Raw genomic sequence first — 19336 nt, forward strand, 5'->3', positions numbered from 1 at the left:
TAATTCCATAACTTTCTAAACTAGATGCACAATTGTTTAATTGTTATTTCTGCAGTAGTAAGTTTGATAGTAATTAACTACTTTGGGGCCATTTACTTGCAATTGTATGTGCAATAATCAGAAAAAAAATTAAAAGTTGCAATTGTAATAGATCTTATGCGAAATTGCTTGGTCTGACAAAACTGAGAGTGTTGCCATTTTAATGTTGGCAAGCGTCGTCGGTACCAAAGCACGGTGGAGGCACCGGAAACAATCGCACGGGCAGTGTGCGATGGCATGGCAGCTGTGTTTTCTGCCTTATGACCAGGTAATGTGGACGAACAGTTTAAACAACCTACCGCAACTGTCTGACGAAACTCTCGGAAGCCTGTGCAGGCAGTCACGCCATTGCACACTGCCCATACAGTTGTCTCCGATGCCTCCACCGTGTTGCGATCAGTACCGACGACGTTTGCCAGCAGTGAAATGGCACCACTCTCAGTGCTGTGAGACCACCAAGCAATTTCGCATAGTCTATTGCAATTCTAATTTTTAAGCTTACATTGTATTTTGGAAATATTTTTTTGTACACATTTAGTTCTTTTTTTTTATGCTGCAGCTGTCATTGTATGGGGCTAAGGGCTTGTCAAGCCTCTACTGGGAGCTTTTCCCTTCGTAATATTAATATTATATAATCTGAATAATAATAATTATTATTAGTAGTAATTGTATTTGAAAAGTCGTTAAACCAACCATTCCTTCACACTGCTGCTCAACTCAGAACTACCTATGCATGCTAAAAAGCTTCCTTAGAATGCATGCTGGTGGATTGAAAAGTGCTTAGCATACAAGCTTTCACTTTTTTGTATATCTGTGCATACCATACCACGAGGTAGACATATTTATTAAAAAAAAGCCCCCAAAGAGTGTAATGCAAAAGTGCAATGCATAAGGGTAACATGCTAAATTTAGTGGGAAGCATTTCCCTGCCAAATCTTTAGGACACCTCAACTGTTCCGTTGAGTTCTGCTGAATTTAGTAAAATTTAGCGCAACTATCAAGCTGAGAGAAGCTTGTAAATAAACGCCCAGTGCAGCTCGATACACGGTGCACATTCCGTTTCTCCCGAGTGTATTCATAGTACAGTTGAACCTCAATTTAACGAAACCCGATTTTACGAGTTTCTTGATTTAACGAACAAATTCGGATTCCCCGCGCAGCCTATCCCGAAGAATGTCTTTCTCGACTTTACGAAGTTCCCGATTTAACGAAGTAATTAGGGGGTCCTGGTGACTTCGCTAACTCGAGTTTCAACTGTATTAAGATCCATGTAAATTTTCTATTACCTTGAACTTGAGAGACGACTCACGGGAGTGTCTGTGGTTTCTTAGTGCTTAATAATGGTGCTGTGCTGTACATACGGTGTTTTTGATGCCACGCTCCTCTCTCACTCTTCTCACAGGACCTGGTGGACCATCACGGGTAATTTCGGAAACATCTTGCCTATCGATTGGTCAAAGTCCTACGCCAGGAAACTGCAACTCCCAGCGCTGAATCTCAATGAGCGAGCGGTGAGCCTCAAGTTCCACCATCCTGTGGCCACGTTGCTTCATTTCCGATTAGGTTATTTTCAGTTCGTGAAATTAGTTGTAAAGTTTTAACAATTAACATCTTCTGCGCACTGTGTTGTCGGATTCTCGTCTTTTTGTCCTTGTTTTTGAGCGCTAAAATGTATTCCAACATCTCCTGAGCAGGTCTCGTTAACTGCCCTTTTAAGTTTTTTAAGAATTTATCTTTGGATTTGTCAAAGTGGAAAGAGCATTATGCAGGTCACAGCAAAGTCCTTTTCGTAACTTTGGTTTTGTTACAGTGCCTTCTGCAAGTTAGCTTGCAGATATCTTTTCTGAGTCTACTACGGAAAGAGCTTTCAAAACTGGTTGTCGTAGTATTGTAATTAAACATTTACAACATGCCTGATGAAACATACCTCATTAAATTTTCTTAAAGATAATTCTTTTTTTTTTATATGAAAGAGTCATCATATTTGTGGCTGATCTCAGGGTCAATTTTGTGTTCTCCAAGTTGTGTTTGCAGATGGTCAAGGAACTAAAAATAACTGTGTGCATTTTTATATTTCACATACCCTATGCTTGCATAACAGCTGCAGTTTCACTGCTAAAATATTTGTGAAGCCGTTGCATGAATCTATGCATATTTTATTTTATTTTGAAGAGGTCCTTCTCCTTTCCATGGTTACACTTGCTTAGAGCACCTGGGGGAAGCAGCAGCTTTTGCTGAAAAGGAAGCACTGATTCAACAGTTCATCTTTCCTCCTTGAGGGTGTTCCTTGAATATTTCAACAGTGATACTGGCTGTGGCACCTCTTTCATGTTTTCCTGATGCTTTTCCTTCGGGTCTTTGCCACAGCTCGAATATCTCCATCTTATACGGTGCTTTGGAGCCACAGAGCCAACAATGGAAACATTGGGATCAAACATTTGCATTATCAGACCAAGACAGATGGGGCTATTCACGTCTTTAGCTCGATGCTTGCCCTCCCGCGACGGAAACGGGAAGCGCTCTAGTGAGGGTCCCCCGATTCTCCTGCCCAGCGGGCATGGCGGAACTGCTTGCGATCATGGCTCGCGAAATGTCATTTCCGAATGCAAACAACACTCTTCACTGTCCTAACGTAGTGCTGCAGCCAGTATGGGATTGTACCTTACTGGAGAGTTTTAGTATTGCGCATAGAAGCAAACGCAAGCGGTGTGCATTTGCGTTAGAGTTGCGTGCCCCACGTTGTGCATGCGCCTCATCGCCGTGCGCCATCCAAGACCGCAATTTCGGGCTCCGCGCACGCGTAGTGTGGAACGCACAAAGCTAACGCAAACACACAGGGCTTGAGTTCGCTCGTATACGCAATGTTAAAACTCACTACTGTTTCACCGGTTTCCAACACCAACGAAACGGGCTGCAGTGAGCAGACGTGCAAGCAGGTAGGCGTTCCTTCGAACTGGAAAGGCTGAGATTGGCAAAACGACGGCGAGCAAATACAAAAGTAAATAAATGTTATGAAAAAACTGGTAATTAAAAAATAGTTTTTTTTTTAACTTCTGGGCATTTGGTCTGGAAGTATATTGGCGGCGACTTTGGACGTTTTGCCGATTGTCAAAAGTCGCGACTTTGGTAGTACAATATTTTTTACCTACAATTAATGTAATTTTACATGGATTTCACACATTAGCTAGAATGTTTTCATTGATTTTAGACTATTTTTATTTTACTTGTAATTAAAATGCAGCAATTGGAACCAGTGATGATAATTAGCACAGTTTTCATTGTCATATTTCTTCGCGCGTTTAAAATTAGATCATAAGCAGCAAATTATAGTAGAGCTTGAAGAATTACATATTCAAATATGTGAATTTTAATATTATTATTATTAATACAAGTCGCGGCAATGTATGCCTCTAATTAATGCCAAGATCACGAGAATACTCTATTTAACCATAATAGTCTATCCAGAAAGGTATAATTCTGTTTTCTTCTTAGCATATGAAAAACTCTGACATAGTTATCAAGATAGACAAACAGTTAAAGGCTGGATGTAAAATGAAGTCCTACGCGTCACGCGGTGCTATAAAAACACACAGACTCTTCAGCTGTCAGACTCGGATTCCGTCTTGGGTTGTTGCAGTGAGAGCAGCGTTTATTAGTTTATGCGTTTCGTGGACATATTGTAAAAATTGGAATTATTCTCTTTTATTCTTGTGCTGGGATAATTGTCATTATTTCCCATGACAATTATCTGAGTGAGAAAAAGGCTCCGAGAACTCACAGATATCAGCACTGCTTTTGTCAACAACTACGAATATCAGCTTGGATCGAACAGTATGTCACAAAATAAAGTTTCTGCGAACAACTTTTCTAAGTAAATAATTACGATGTGAGACACATCTTGAGTCATGAAAGAATCCGAAATTAAGACCTCTGTCGAGAAATTAAATCCAAAATAGAGGTAAGTTTCGGCTTCGCTCCAGAATTAAAACGCGCATCCTTCCGTAATTAATACGCTAAACACTGTTCTTGTTTTCAGGTTAAAGAGGTGACCTGCGCTCATAAAACATTAGCTTCCTCGTATTACCAGAAATAATTTATGTCACTCAGTGAAGCCAGCACACTAGACAGGCTCAACAGTGGCACGCATCTCTGACCCTCACTAAACCCGCCATCTTGGAAAATGAGTGGTGCCACCTATAGTTAGTTGGAGTCGCGAATTAGTGGGCTACACTATAAGTTCCAGTATACTGGTTCCTGATTAGTTTAGACTCACACTATCACTGTATTTGAAGCCCACATAATGACTGTATTGAACCATGTTTAAAAGCGCTAAAAACACATACACAAGATAGACGATAAACACGGGCGCTACTCGCAACTGTATTGGGAAGGAGGATGGAAGTACATATATATATATATATATCACAAGAGCATGAACCCGTTTACATATATTTATCGAAAAAACGAATCTCAGCATTATACAGTAAAAGCTCGATAATTCACACTTCATTAATTCGAAATTACCGATAATTCGAATCAGCCGCCATGGTCCGGCCACGCTGCATTGAGTTCTATGTGTAAATATTCCTCTAATTGGTTGGCAAATTTGTTCCGCCACCGATAATTCGAACCAAGCGCCACCGTGCGGAGGTATAGTAAACCGCAGTGAAGAGCTTTCCAAGCCAAGCGATAGATGGCGCGTCCGGCGCAGCGGCCGACCTAGCAACCCAGCTCGCCGGGCTGTCCTTGAGCTAGCATCTCCGTCGTCTCCGGCTAGGCCTTTCCGCCTCGCTTATTTTGTTTTTTTGCCGTTTCGCGATGTCGACGTCGGTTCGCGGAAAGTACCGCGCCAAAACACTGAAGGAAAAAGTTGAAATTCTTCGGGAGGTCGACGCCAAGAATGCAAGCAAGCAAGATATCGCAAAGAAGTTCGGAATTCCTCGAAGCACGTTGTCTACGTACATCCGGAATAAGAAGGCTATCGTGGATGCCTACGAGGTCGAAGCCTTCAGTGGCGACCGCAAAAGACTTCGCCCTGCCAAGTACCCGGATTTAGAGAAAGCTTTGGTGACTTGGATCAAAGATATGAGAAGTTTGAACCTTCCGCTAAGCGGCTCCGTCATAATGGCGAAGGCAGCCGACTTTGCACTGCGCTTGGAACACGACGACTTCGCCGCCTCCGAAGGGTGGTTTCACCGTTTTCGCGAGAGGCACGACCTTGTTTTTCGTGCAGTGTCTGGGGAAGGGCAAGATACCAACATGGAAACGTGCGCAACGTGGAAGAGTGGAGCGCTGCAAGACTACCTGCGCAGCTACTCGCCGTGTGACATTTTTAATGGGGACGAGACTGCCTTGTTTTTCAAACTCCTGCCAAACAAGACCATCACCTACAAGGGGGATAACTGCGCTGGCGGTAAGCGAAGCAAGGAACGCGTAACTGTCATGCTTGCAGCCAACATGACGGGGACGGAGAAGCTGCCTCTCTTTGTGATAGGCAAATCGGCAAAGCCTCGCTGCTTTAAAAACATACGCTCTCTGCCCACCGACTATGCGGCAAACAAGAAGGCTTGGATGACCGGCGCGTTGTTTGAGCAGTGGCTCAGAAAGCTAGACAAAAAGTTTGAGCTGCGCAATCGGCAAGTCTTGCTCCTTGTCGATAACTGTTCGGCCCACAATGTGGACATTGAGCTGAAGGCCATTCAGTTAGCTTTCCTACCACCCAACACGACCAGCATGCTGCAGCCCATGGACCAGGGCGTGATTAAAAACATGAAGACATTTTATAGACGCCACTTGCTCGAGCGCATGATTTTGTGCTCGGGAAACGAGAGCCCCTACAACATCACGCTCCTTACTGCGATGCACATGCTTGTGCATGCCTGGGATCAGGTGACAGCGGCAACGATCGCAAACTGCTTCCGTCACTGCGGTTTCGATATTGCAAGCTCAGAGGCGACAGCCGATTCGACGGCCACGGCCGATTCCGGACAGGACGGGGAAGACATTCCGGCGAGTGTACGCCAGGCGCTGCAAGACGTCGATTTCACGGATTACGTCGATGCAGACAAAAGCGCGATGGTGTGTGGTGCCTTGACTGACGAGGAGATAATCGCGCATGTCAGGGGCGGAGAACCCGCCATGGAGGATGATGATGGTGAAGAAGAAAACGAAGAAGCGCCTGTGCGTCCATGCGCGTCGGAAGTCATGGAGGCTCTCGACGTTGTCCGTCGCTTCTTTAGCTTTGAAGAAGACGGAGAAGATGCTTTCCGCCACGTTCAAGCTCTTGAAGGAAAAGTTATGACAGCTGTTTTCTTTAAAAAAAAGCAGAAAAAGATAAGCGACTTCTTTGCTCAATAAAGATGGCGGCCCCGAGCGGTTATGCGGCCTCTAGATTCCAAACGTGACCGCAATTCTTTGACTTTCGTTAGTTCGAATTTCTTTTAATTCGAATTTGTTTTGCGTCCCCGTGAAATTCGAATTAACGAGCTTTTACTGTACAATGCTATTGACGTGACGCTGACGCACTGGAGTCCCCTCTTCTTGATAAAATATGCCTCTTGCAGTTTGCGTGCTCTTTGAATTCTGCTTCTACAGAGAATCTTGGTATCGCCGAAGCGTGGCTCACATTCGCAGGCCCTACAGTGCGCGGGCAAATGTGCCCCGTCATTTGTCTTTATTTTTTGTGTGTACTCTCTTAAACGGTCATTCGTGCATCTTCTCGTTTGTCCAACGTAAGATTTTCCATGCGTTAGGGGGATTTCATACACGACCCCTGTGAGGCGTTCGATGTACGGCCTGGCGTGCTTCGTGCCACACCCTCGCTCGTTCCTGCTTTCTTTAGCAATTCGAGGGCAAAGCTGGCCGAGTTTCTTTGGCGCTGAAAACATGAGAGGTACTATGTACCTTGTAGGGTTCTCGTCCGATTCCCCGGGCCCCTGTCCCCGGATGAACGTGACACAGCAAACGCATAGCTCTCGGCAGAAGGGGTTTATTCCACTCACATTCTGCTGGGGGTTTCGGGATCGGGAGAAGTGATCGAGGAGGCCTGGAAGAGGTGCGCCGCCACTGTATGCTGCATGCCGATCGTCCGTGCGGTGCTAGTCCACACCGCATCCCGTGGACGTCGCCGTCGAGGGTCAAATCCGGGGTCTAAGTCCGGACCATGTCACTGGGCCGTCGCCGAGCCGGCGGCGCGGTCGCCACCAGCGCGAACGTCCGTCGTGGCCCGTTTCCCGCGCAAGAGTCCCCTTTGCCAATTTCCCGTCGTCCGTCGTCCCAACTTCCCCCGCCGTTCCCGCCGTCACCGCGTACCAGACCGGCCGGAGCCTCTTCTTTCCCATCTTGGGCGGTCTCTCGCTGGAGCTCCCCGTCTGGCTCTGCCGTAGCACGTGCAGGGCCTCGGGCGCCGACGCTGTCCGGGAGGGGGGGTCCTGGATGTCCACCGCCAACGCCGCCAACGTCTTCCAGATGGGTCCCTTTTCTATTTGCCGTCGTCCGAGCTTCCCCCGTTCCCGCCGTCGCCACGCACCAGACCGGCAGGGGCCGCTTGTCTCCCATCGTGGGCGGTCTCTCCCTCGAGCTCCCCGTCTGGCTCTGCCGCGGCTCGAGCAGGGCCCCGGGCGCCGACGCGGTCCGGGAGGGGGGTCCTATGATGTCCACCGCCGACACCGCCAATGTCTTCAAGATGGGTCCCGAGAGAGGAGGCGCTCGGGAACCAAACCTCAAAGGCGCCGTCCTTGCCACGGAGGGGACCGAAAACGAGTCTCCAGGCGCCGGCGTCCGGTTGTCGACGAGAGGGGGGCTGACAAGACCCCACACCATCCCCCCCCTCAAACCAAGGCCCGGGGGTCATGAAGGTCAGAAGTGGAGGTTGCGGAGATGACCCAAATACCGCACGGGAGCTCAGCTGAGTGTCGCCGATAATGGCGATCACCCTTCATGATCGCGGCGAGGGTGCCAAACGAGGCAAGCCCGCGGGGACAGTTCATTCGCCGGGAAGCTCGACCAGGCAGCGTACAGTCCAGAAGCGGGCACAGAGCACCACCGCTCACAGCACGCACCGGCACTAAGTCGCACACAATACACCAAAATTGAAAGTCCCTTCCACCCCAGTGTTCCAGACAGAAAAACAAACGCTAACCAATCGCGGCACTGAATATTGTACATGCGTGACGAAACTAAATCTTCAGCTCAGTGGGCATGCCACAAGATAGAAACGCAGCTCTCTGTTCTAAAACTATTAAGCATACACTCATCAAGGTCGTCACGCTACGTGTTTAAAAGACGTACCCCAAAAGATAAAACTTATCGTCAGCTCAGGAAGCATACAACAACACTAAACTATTGTCGAAATGTTTATAGTTATTAGACAACCATTGTTTTTATACAAAACAACCCAATAGCTTTCTACTTAAATGTTACATAATCTAAGAGCGCTAGAGAATCACTTCTCCGACAACAGAATTCACTTTCCACACAACTAAGATCACTTGTGATGAAAACACAAAACATCAATACAAAAGATAACCTTCTTCACGTCACAAGCAGCTACAAATCCTGCACCATTCGCGAGGTGCGATACACAATAACCATACGAACAAAACCTGCCGCTGACAGTACCAATTAACATTACGCATATTCACGTAGACATCGTTCGCGACTCTTACGCGACAAGCAAGCCACTACTACGGTACGCGGCATGCCGTCATCGGGTTGGATAGCCGCCACCCAGAGAGGCATGTGCCCCGCGGTACCGGCCATTGAGGCCAGCACAAGGGGACAACATTTTGATATGCCGGATGGTGCGCCCAGCAGTAGCAAGTCTATTGGACGTCCTTCTTACAAGGCCGTGTGCCAGAGGTTGCCGCGTCACTGTTCGGGGATAATCTCCAAACAAGAGCGATGAGCGTGCAACGGGGGTACACACCGAAGTGTAGTGGAGTGACCACCATGGAGTCCTGGCCCTGCACAAGCTCGAGAGTTTTGATCAACGCATTGATGCACATTCAAGTTCTTCCCCGGCCAAGCCACAACACCGCATGACTGAAAAGTCTTCTTGCGACTGTCAAGGTCGGCCAGGATCGAGCAATGGAGGTACCTCATCTACGCGTCTCGCAACTCTTCTATTCTCAATCCAAGCAACGAGTCCTTGGATGAACGCAGCAGGGTAGGCACAAAGCCCACCCCAGACCAAGTCAAAGCACCGCATAACTCAAAAGTCTTCTTGCGACTGAAAAGACTGGCCAGGTTCGAACAATGTGAGCACCCCGCACGCGCCTTTTCTCTTCCGCGCTACAAGCGCGACAGCAAAGTGTCATATAATCTAAACGGCCGATCTTGGAAATGGACGAGTTAATAAACTATGTTTGCTTCGCATAAACCGTTTCCGCAGCGTCGAAGTGTTTACCGCATTTACCGCTGGCTTCCAATACCCGCTGGTCATTCATGCAAAAGCTGCAGTTTGTACAGCGACGGGCTGACCTAACGCACAACAGTTATAGGCCGCCGACGTCCATGCCGCTGCCATAATTTCTAGGCTTCCCGGGCACCCGCCGACGTGAACCGTACGTTTTTCCGGGCCTCCCGTGCAGCTGTACAGGATAAAACTATCAACAACTCGTCTCATTATCGCAAGACCGCCACCTCCTTCGTGAGGCTCTTCACTACACGAGAACGGCTCTTTCCCCACCTAACCGTCTTTCCCTCTTTTACTCTAACACGTTATCCCTCCGCACGCCCTCGCGTCCCAACGCGTTCCAAACACGGCGAAGAACCTGTACCATGCCCAGCGGCAACGCAGGGCACGCACTTTTCCGACCCCTCTCCGGGCATGGGGACAACAACTCGAGAGTAATCTCCGCCCGAAGCGCAAACTCCGATATGGCGGTGTGAGGGTCCGGCAAAAACTGCACGCAATTAAGCGGGATCACCCTCACGACTCTACAGCCAGGGACGAACGGAACGTGACAATCGCGTCAACCTGGACCCCACGGAGCATTACACACAGCCACTGATAAGGTGGGCACGGAAACTCGGTGGCTCTCGGAATTCCGATGCATTCACACCAGGCATCGCGTATCCGGCAACACTTGGGAGGATTAGTCCCAAGGTATCACCTCTGGCCGCAAGGTACTGCATCAGTGCGGTCGGAGCCACAAGAGCACATATTGTACCCAAACGCTGTGGACGCACGGTACTCAAAACCGCGCCGACAGCACAAAACAAGGCCAGCTGAGAGCGAGCGTGCAGTAAAACTCAAGCGCTAGGCTCCCCTCGGACAAAATGCAGTTCGGGAATAATTTCTCGATGCAGTCCGTGCAACCGCCGTCCGCAATGCAAGTAGTATTGAGATACTCCCACAGCGAACCCTCTCTGACGCGAGCAGTCGAAAACAGTCAATCCAAGGCACTGCAACGACACGCGAACAAAGGCGGCTGCGCGCGTCCCATCGCCTAATAAATGAGCTGACATCTCACCCATCGGACGTGGACGGCCGGAGGGGCAGTTGGGGCGACGGAACACCCGACACTGCAGGCCTCAAAAAGGGCGGGAATATCCACGCACAATGAACACCTGCGCGGCATCAAGAGGCTGGAGAATAAACCTGCCAGCATCCGACGGCACAGATAAACAGTGGATTAAGGCGCTCCTCGCCACAGGGGATAAACTCCTGGTTGATTGGGACAAAGGATTGTCTGCAAAGACAACGTCTAAGTCCGCGCTTCCTCATCAAGCAAACGATCATGTCGGATCTCGTGCGGCGTTGCTACAACGAGGATCGCCCCCAAAAGGAGTGCGGAAGCAATGCCCCCATCCAACCGGAAACAGGCCAGGAATCGGAACTCTAGCCGGAATGTAAATCAGGCCCCACGTTGGGCGCCAATTATGTAGGGTTCTCGTCCGATTCCCCGGGCCCCTGTCCCCGGATGAACGTGACACAGCAAACGCATAGCTCTCGGCAGAAGGGGTTTATTCCACTCACATTCTGCTGGGGGTTTCGGGATCGGGAGAAGTGATCGAGGAGGCCTGGAAGAGGTGCGCCGCCACTGTATGCTGCATGCCGATCGTCCGTGCGGTGCTAGTCCACACCGCATCCCGTGGACGTCGCCGTCGAGGGTCAAATCCGGGGTCTAAGTCCGGACCATGTCACTGGGCCGTCGCCGAGCCGGCGGCGCGGTCGCCACCAGCGCGAACGTCCGTCGTGGCCCGTTTCCCGCGCAAGAGTCCCCTTTGCCAATTTCCCGTCGTCCGTCGTCCCAACTTCCCCCGCCGTTCCCGCCGTCACCGCGTACCAGACCGGCCGGAGCCTCTTCTTTCCCATCTTGGGCGGTCTCTCGCTGGAGCTCCCCGTCTGGCTCTGCCGTAGCACGTGCAGGGCCTCGGGCGCCGACGCTGTCCGGGAGGGGGGGTCCTGGATGTCCACCGCCAACGCCGCCAACGTCTTCCAGATGGGTCCCTTTTCTATTTGCCGTCGTCCGAGCTTCCCCCGTTCCCGCCGTCGCCACGCACCAGACCGGCAGGGGCCGCTTGTCTCCCATCGTGGGCGGTCTCTCCCTCGAGCTCCCCGTCTGGCTCTGCCGCGGCACGAGCAGGGCCCCGGGCGCCGACGCGGTCCGGGAGGGGGGTCCTATGATGTCCACCGCCGACACCGCCAATGTCTTCAAGATGGGTCCCGAGAGAGGAGGCGCTCGGGAACCAAACCTCAAAGGCGCCGTCCTTGCCACGGAGGGGACCGAAAACGAGTCTCCAGGCGCCGGCGTCCGGTTGTCGACGAGAGGGGGGCTGACAAGACCCCACAACCTGTTTGCAACCTTCTTGAGGTTGTGCGCCATTTTGTGTACATATGGTACAGCCTCTGGCCTCATATTGCTCAGTGCCAACTGCATCACTTTCCTGGTTGTTTGACCGTTTGCTTTCTGTAGGGTAGCCTCTGGCACACTCCTCCACCCTACAGAGGCCACCCTACAGAAAGTAAAAGGTCACACAACCAAGAAAGTGACGCAGTTGGCACTGAGCAATATGAGGCCGGAGGTTGTACCATATGTACACAAAATGGCGCAAAACCTCAGGAAGGTTGCGAACAGGTACATAGTACCTCTCGTGTTTTCAGTGCCAAAGAAACTTGAACAGCTTTGCCCTCGAATTGCTAAAGAAAGCAGGAATGAGCGAGGATGTGGCACGAAGCACGCCAGGCCGTACATCGAATGTGTCACAGGGGTCGTGTATGAAATCCCCCTAACGTGTGGAAAATCCTATGTTGGACAAATGGGAAGGTGCGTGAATGACCGTTTAAGAGAGCACACACAAAAGTTTTAGACAAATGACGGGGCACATTTGCCCGCGCACTATAGGGCCTGCAAATGCGAGCCACACTTTGGCGATAACAAGATTCTCGGTAGAAGCGGAATTCAAAGAGCATGTGAACTGCAAGAGGCATTTTTCATCAAGAAGAAGGGACCTCAGTGCGTCAGGGACACGTCAATAGCATTGTATAATGCTGAGATTCGTTTTTTCGATAAATATATGTAAACGGGTTTATGCTCTTGTGTATCTCGCGCATGTGTAGCCTGGGTGACGATAAGTATATCAGATATATATATATATGTACTTCCATCTTCCTTTCCCAATGCAGTTGTGAGTAGCGTTCGTGTTTGTCTTCTATCTTGTGTACTTCTTTTTAGAGCTTTTAACCATGGTTTAATACAGTCAACACCAACTAGCCTAACAACAAGTTCTTTTACCCACATAATGAATGTCTTTCTAATAACAGTTTGTGCTCTACTATGTGGTTCTTTTGTTTTAGAGCGCAGCTCTTGGGGGCCTGTTTCCGGCTTGAGCGGCGTCGGCGTCGCCGTCGGCGTAACCGCGAGGTCACGTGACCCCCCGAGGTCACGTGACCCACCTAGGTCACGTGACACCCCTAGGTCACGTGACCCCCTCAGGTCACGTGACCCCCGGAGGTCACGTGACCCCCTGAAGTCACGTGACCCCCTTGAGGTCACGTGACCTCAAGGAGTCACCTATCCCTCAGTACGCTTCCATCTTCCTCCTCAAGAGCTGCACTCTAACCGGCGTTACAAGGAATTGTAAACGGCTTTCATTTTTTTAGCATAGTGAGAAGAGGGGCACTAAGAATGTCCCAAAGCATAAATCAGTTCAGCTGCAGCTAGATTACGAAAACGGTTCCAGTGTGATCCAGCTGGAACTATAGACTTAGTCCAACTGGATTCAGCTGAGACCATTTACATTATGTAGTTCCAGCTGGATTGAGTCTCAACTGGGTTGAAAGACCTTGGTCGGGACACCTCTGGCTCTGGCAGGGCTGGATGTTCTGGCATCTAGGAGCCCTGCCTTCTTTTTTCTTGAGGCCCCTCCTGTTATGTTAGTAAGCTTATGACCTCTCCCTTGTTGTCCCGCCCGCTTCTTCGGTCCCTCGCAGAAGTCGGAGAGGCTGGACGACCCCGAGGGTTCGGATGAGGAGGACCTTGCCAAGGACCTTGACCTGCATGCCCTCATCCTGTCCAGCCTCCAGCAGGAGCCCATCTTCACCGCAGAACAGGTCCTCGAAGAGATTGACGAGATTATGCAGGTGTGCTCTCCTCAACCTCGGCACAACCACCTTTCTGGAGACTGTGTTCACTCCGTTTGGTGTTTGAATGGAAAATGGATGAGTCAGTTTGGCCTTGGGGTTCCCAATCAGGTTTGCACAGATACATCCCAGGCGAAAATCAGTCCACTTCCAGCTGGATTATGGAACTGGAAATGAGGCAGTCCAGCTGGATTCCAGCTGGACCCGACTGGACCCAGCTGGACTGCCTCATTTCCAGTTTCATAATCCAGCTGGAAATGGACCGATTTTCGCCTGGGATTACTCTATGTAATGCTGCGCACAAATTTATTATGATATCCAGATTATAGACAACTTGTTTAGCTTTCCTGATGTCACTGATTACTGATGGGCTGAAGTATTCAGAATCAACATAAAATAATACATGATCTAAGCATTCACATCCCTGACCAATCCCGTCATTGGATAAGTGCCAAATGCTCTTGGCAGCATAGAGAACAACATTAGGGCCTGTTGTGAAGATCATCAAAAGCCAATACAAATTTCTACTGCACAGTATCCAAAATGCCTTTACTGAAAAATCTGTTTATCACAAGCATTTAAAAAAGATGCAATTGAAACAAGCGGTGTTCTCTAATGTACACTATGACAGCAGAAGAAAAACTATTTTTTATTTAGTTAGTTTTGTAAAATATTTCGTCCTGAAGCAATGCCAGCCGCAGATAAAGAAGTTTTGTTAATTGTCAGCGGAACTGCTGCTTTCAGAAAAATTTTAATTTTATGTATGGTTTATGTGGATTTATGATATTCTTTGGGTTTTATATATAGTGCACTTTGATGGCTATACATAGTTGAATTTTTTTTTGTATATATATTAAGCATTTCTTACTTCATGCATGAGAGAACATATTGTACAAATTCATATGGCTGTTTCTGCTCTTTAGAAATTGTCATAAGTAAAAATGCATCTGGAGCATCATCAGTTGAATTCACTGGAGCATCCTCATAAAATCAGTAAAAGCACCAATCATGGTAGCCAAGCAATACCAAGATTTAAGCTAGAGAAGAAATACTAAGATAAAAACTAAAGTCACATTGTCAGTATTGAACTTCCACTCACTATTTCTTTCTTTAATCCTTCAACTAATATTTAGGATAAATTCATCAATGTTTCATTTTGTATCTCCCACATTCTGTCCCTTCTTCTCTTTTTTTGTTCTCTTGCCCATTCCCACATATTCCCTCTCCCTGATCTTGTTCTCTCTTTTCCTTCCCAACCAAAGTTCTTTGGAACTGAGTTCTGCGGGTGTGAAATCTTAAAGAGGGCACTAAAGTGGATTTGGGGATTGGCTTTTTATGATGCCAACTCAACTTATGTACCCTAAGCATCTTAAGAAACCCAAAATTACAATCATGTGTGAACTTTATCCCTAATAAAAAGGCATCCAAACATCCCAATACACCCTTTTTTCTGAGGTATATATCACAAAAAGGAGCGTGCCACAATGTTTGATCGCTTTTCAGTGAAGAAAGAAAAGCCAGGCATGATTTAATTTTTGGGTATTTTGAGATGCTTGGGGCACGTAGATTCAGTTTATGCCATGAAAAGACCAACTCAATATCAATTTTAGTGCCCCTTTAAAGGGAGGTGCTTTTACAGCGGAGCTGTTAAGGGCTAGTTTCCCCAGGATCGTGTCCATCCTCAAATGACTTGATAACACAAAACTCTGGACAGCTACCGTTATCTATAAATGATTGCGGCAACCTTTCGAGCCTCTCGACTCTCGCTTGCCGACTTACGGCTGGCCATTATTTCATTTCCACCATAGTACAGCTTTGCTGGGCTTCCTTCTTCACCAGAGTGAAAGGCTGAAAATTTTTTGTAGAAGCTTGTTTTTGATGGCATATTGTTCGTTGGGCTTTAGTCGGTAAAAATGACCAGTTTTAGATGGTAAGATGTCTTAGTAAATTCACAGCACTATTTCCTCTTGGTTAAGGGGGGAGGGGAGGGGGAAGGGGGGGAGCATCCTTGGTTCCCACCGCCCTCATAAAATTTGGCCGATGAAAATAGTTAATTGCATGGAGATTCCAAACATTACTATTATCACTATTTATAGGCGCGCATGTGCACTATATATATATATATAGTATATATATATATATATATGTGTGTCAAACCTTTGGGTGTACGAGAAGTAATACAGCATATATTGTTGGAAAACGCCGCCTGGCGTTTTCCCCTTGGTGTCTCCTCCAAGGTACAGAAAGAAGGGCATGTCACAATCTTCGATTAGATTTTTAATAGTAAAATTTGTATCTCATGAGTGTAATTTTTTTTTAGGATGCTTAGAGCCTATAGATGGAGTTATCACCCTAAATCAAGGGTCTCAAACACGTGGCCCGCGGGCTGCATGCGGCCTGCAACTTGCTGGGACGCGGCCCGCAGGAAACCGGCTATGAGTCCCGGTCCCAATCTCTCAAGCGCTAAAAGTGGCATGCGCCATTGTGATCTCATCCCGCCGATTCATTTTCCTTCAAAAATTAGCCCTACTCTTTTAACGTATTCACATAGATTATATTTATCTTTGTTCATACGCCCTTTGTTTCGCATAATATTTTGCTTCCCAGCTTTTTGTAATGTACAACAATTCCACTACTAGACTGCAAGCTCAAGCTATTCGTTGAAGGACGCATTTCGGCTGCGGGAACTCTCGATCAGCAGGGGTAACTGGCAAAGATAAAGCTACGAGCTCGGGATTCTCGCCTTCAAAATATATGATTATTAAAAGACAAGTATTTGTTTGAGTGTTGTAGTAAAAATCGCCAGGAAAACAACAACTATCATATTAACTCTTTGTTTTTCGAGACATGTTGAGCTTGGTTGATTCCTGGGTGAATTGAGTAACAGGAACAACAGTGCTGTTTCTATTAGAAATGCCAGCATGTTGGTGGAGCGGTGTCATTTTTATTCTTATCACATCAGGTCAAGGCCCAAAGTAGTCTTATAAACAAATCAAATCTAAAGATGTCACTGGCAAGCTTGAGTTTACAAAAAACATAAAAACACAAAACCTCCCCCGCGCGTCTTACGTTGGCCCTCGACCTTTCAGGTGTCGGATATCTGGCCCCCACACTCAAATGAGTTTGAGACCACTGCCCGAAATAGATGATCTAAGAATCCACTCAAGTGCCCCTTTAAGCTGAATGCTTATGCAGTCTTGGTTTAAGCTGCAACTATTGAGTGACGACCGAGAGATACACTCTAAGGCGAGAAATAGAACTAGCGTAGAAAGACCATACGGACGAGGGTGTTTCATCATTGCGGCTTGGTGAACCCTTTTCCATGTTCCTGGATGCACATCAGTCACTCGCACACCTCTGTGTTTGTTGGGACTCGTTTAATGCAGCCTTTCTTTTCTCAACAGAAGATCAGGAGCCATACATTTTAATTTGGGTTTCCCAATCTTAGGTGCACTATTGCTCTTAAAAATTTGAGGACCTTAATGATGTCTCAGCTTGACCTTGAAAGTCGTCTTCAAGAGAATTGGATTCTTTCTTTAAACTTTTCTGGGAACGCTCGCCAGCCGAGCAGAGAGGAGCACAGAATTGCCTTTGCCGTTTCCTCCACACAACACGTCGGCCGTTCTCTCCTTCCAGGAGAACGTGCCTGCAGAAGAAGTCCCCTCGGCGGACTCGTCCCCCGAGAAGGCAGACGACGACGCCATCACCAAGAACGCCATCTCTTCCCTTGTCTACGGAGAAAGTGAGTGATATCGCGCGGAATGTTGTTGAAAACGGGACGCCTTTAAAATGAAGTCAGAACCACCTATTGGCGCCTCCAGCGAAATCGACGCTGCGTAGCGGCAACACCAAGAAGCTTAAGTGAGGAGGTTCTTTCGGCTCTGTCGTCTGCAATCGCTGCTTGGTTCTCGTAGGCAGTATAGAAACAAACATTGTTTCCAGTAATTATTTTTCTGCTTCTGCCGTGTCATTCTTACGCACTGACTAGAAGAAGGTTTCTACCGTCTTAAAATCACTTTGCTTTTATATGTAACACCCATTTTACGCTGCACTGCAAGAAATTGATGGTGGTCTGCGTGCTGAACGACGAAAACGACCTCCTTTCGTCCGCCGTTGTGCCTGACCAGCGCGCGCCCCCTATAGTTTGCTGGAGTCACCAGTAGCCTCTTCGTTTCTTCACAAACGATCTTAGCGGGCACTGCGGCAGTTTCTGGCATTTGGGAAAGGAATGAGGAAAGGTTAACCGAGCATGTGTGGTGGTCATACGAACATTTCTTAGATGGCAAGGTCATGAGTGTGGGGAGTAATAATTGATCATGTGTACTGCATCAGTGTTTTGCTAGGGCTCATAGTCATTCATCGAGAATTCAAGTCTTAGTCAAACACTGACGCGTCCAATCTACACACCACATTGCCCTCTGGCAGGTGGCATAAAAAATCCGGCGCTATGACCTTGCTTTATAGGAGCTGATGGGTCATGCTCCTACCTGGCACTGAGCCGCAGGGTGCCCAAACCACGGGCACGCGGTTTTCGACCGAAAATTCTTTGGACAACAGACTTTTTCTCCGAAGACGCTGCTCGGGCATTGTTGCGTCATACGGAGCTCATAGTTTTGGTTGGCCTTCTAGGTGCAGAGCTGCATAATCTCCCCTGTAAAACTAGGAACTCGTGGTTTCTCGTTACGAGACTTGGGCCAGCGTGCCTTTTTACCGAGGAGATCCATTTTTAAAGGTGCCGTTTGGTTATTGAGGCTTGTGCCGATTGGGCAGTTGTGTCCAGAAATGAAGCAGCAAATTGCCAAAATATGGCTTGCTTTGATCCCACAAAGTCTTTGTGAATGTACCATTTTTATAAACATTGAGGTGATGTGCTCTCTGACGTCTTCTATGCATTTGCTTAAACGGTTTCGAAAGCACGGGGAAAAGACGTCTTGCGTTTTGTGGGACTGAGCTTTGCAAGTCATTCCAGACAGAATGGGTGTAGAAGGGGCCCTGGTTTTCTCGCTGACAACCTTTAGTTTTGGAAAGTTGAGCCGACGTTTGGTTTAAATTAACAAAAGGTGTGGAAGTGTACACAAAAAGATGGCACACCGCGAAGTATTCTGGGAGACCTAGCTGAGCGAAGTTCTGAAACGTGCAGTTTGTGCACTGTTGTATAGATGCCTTTCAGCAGCTGTGAACAAGCGCCGCCATAACTGACCTGCCATTTGTATCTCCTTTCATTCCTTTCGATTCACTTCATATTACTGTGATTGGGTGACAGGTTACCATTAAGGGGGAAGCTGGACTTTATCTTTTTTTTTTTTACTTAATTTATCGTGCTGAAATTTAATGTACTGATGTATTTCTTAGTGGTGATATCAACGATGCAATTAGTTTTCAGATAGCTTTACAGATCCTGAGTCATCAGTATATTTGTAATTTTAATTAGATCCTTTTTACGGGCTGTTAGCGTAAAATTTTTCAGAATATATCAGAAATTTTTACCACCTAGACATCTTTTGTGTGGTGATGCTACTTTAAGCCTGATTTGGTGATATTACATTGGTAAAAGACATTTGCAATCAAGTTGCACAAAACGGGAGGCTGTATATCTTTTTAAGACTAATTATTAAAATTATTGCCTGGCATATAAAGCAACAAAAATGGCATCACTGCACAAATCATGTCTTGGTAAATGCAATGAACTTCTTCCAAAACCGACGCGCC

The 19336-nt window shown here is 47.6% G+C and overlaps 2 protein-coding genes across 2 annotated transcripts in view; both read left to right on the plus strand.

Annotated features, from left to right (window-relative positions):
* Window positions 1-19336, plus strand: part of LOC8034379 (fasciculation and elongation protein zeta-2) — a 75880-nt gene that overhangs the window by 29366 nt on the left and 27178 nt on the right. Inside the window, exons 2-4 of the mRNA XM_029992402.4 lie at window positions 1442-1550; window positions 13478-13627; window positions 17264-17369. Coding sequence (XP_029848262.1) covers window positions 1442-1550; window positions 13478-13627; window positions 17264-17369 — 365 coding nt within the window. The remainder of the gene's footprint in view (window positions 1-1441; window positions 1551-13477; window positions 13628-17263; window positions 17370-19336) is intronic.
* Window positions 4524-6531, plus strand: LOC121837553 (tigger transposable element-derived protein 6-like). The gene has a single exon (XM_042293175.1). It carries the CDS (start codon window positions 4858-4860, stop codon window positions 6394-6396), a length of 1539 nt encoding a protein of 512 aa, XP_042149109.1. The 5' UTR covers window positions 4524-4857; the 3' UTR covers window positions 6397-6531.

This window comes from Ixodes scapularis, unplaced genomic scaffold (genome assembly GCF_016920785.2).
Source record: "Ixodes scapularis isolate PalLabHiFi unplaced genomic scaffold, ASM1692078v2 PGA_scaffold4__175_contigs__length_147842914, whole genome shotgun sequence".
NCBI lineage: Eukaryota > Metazoa > Arthropoda > Arachnida > Ixodida > Ixodidae > Ixodes > Ixodes scapularis.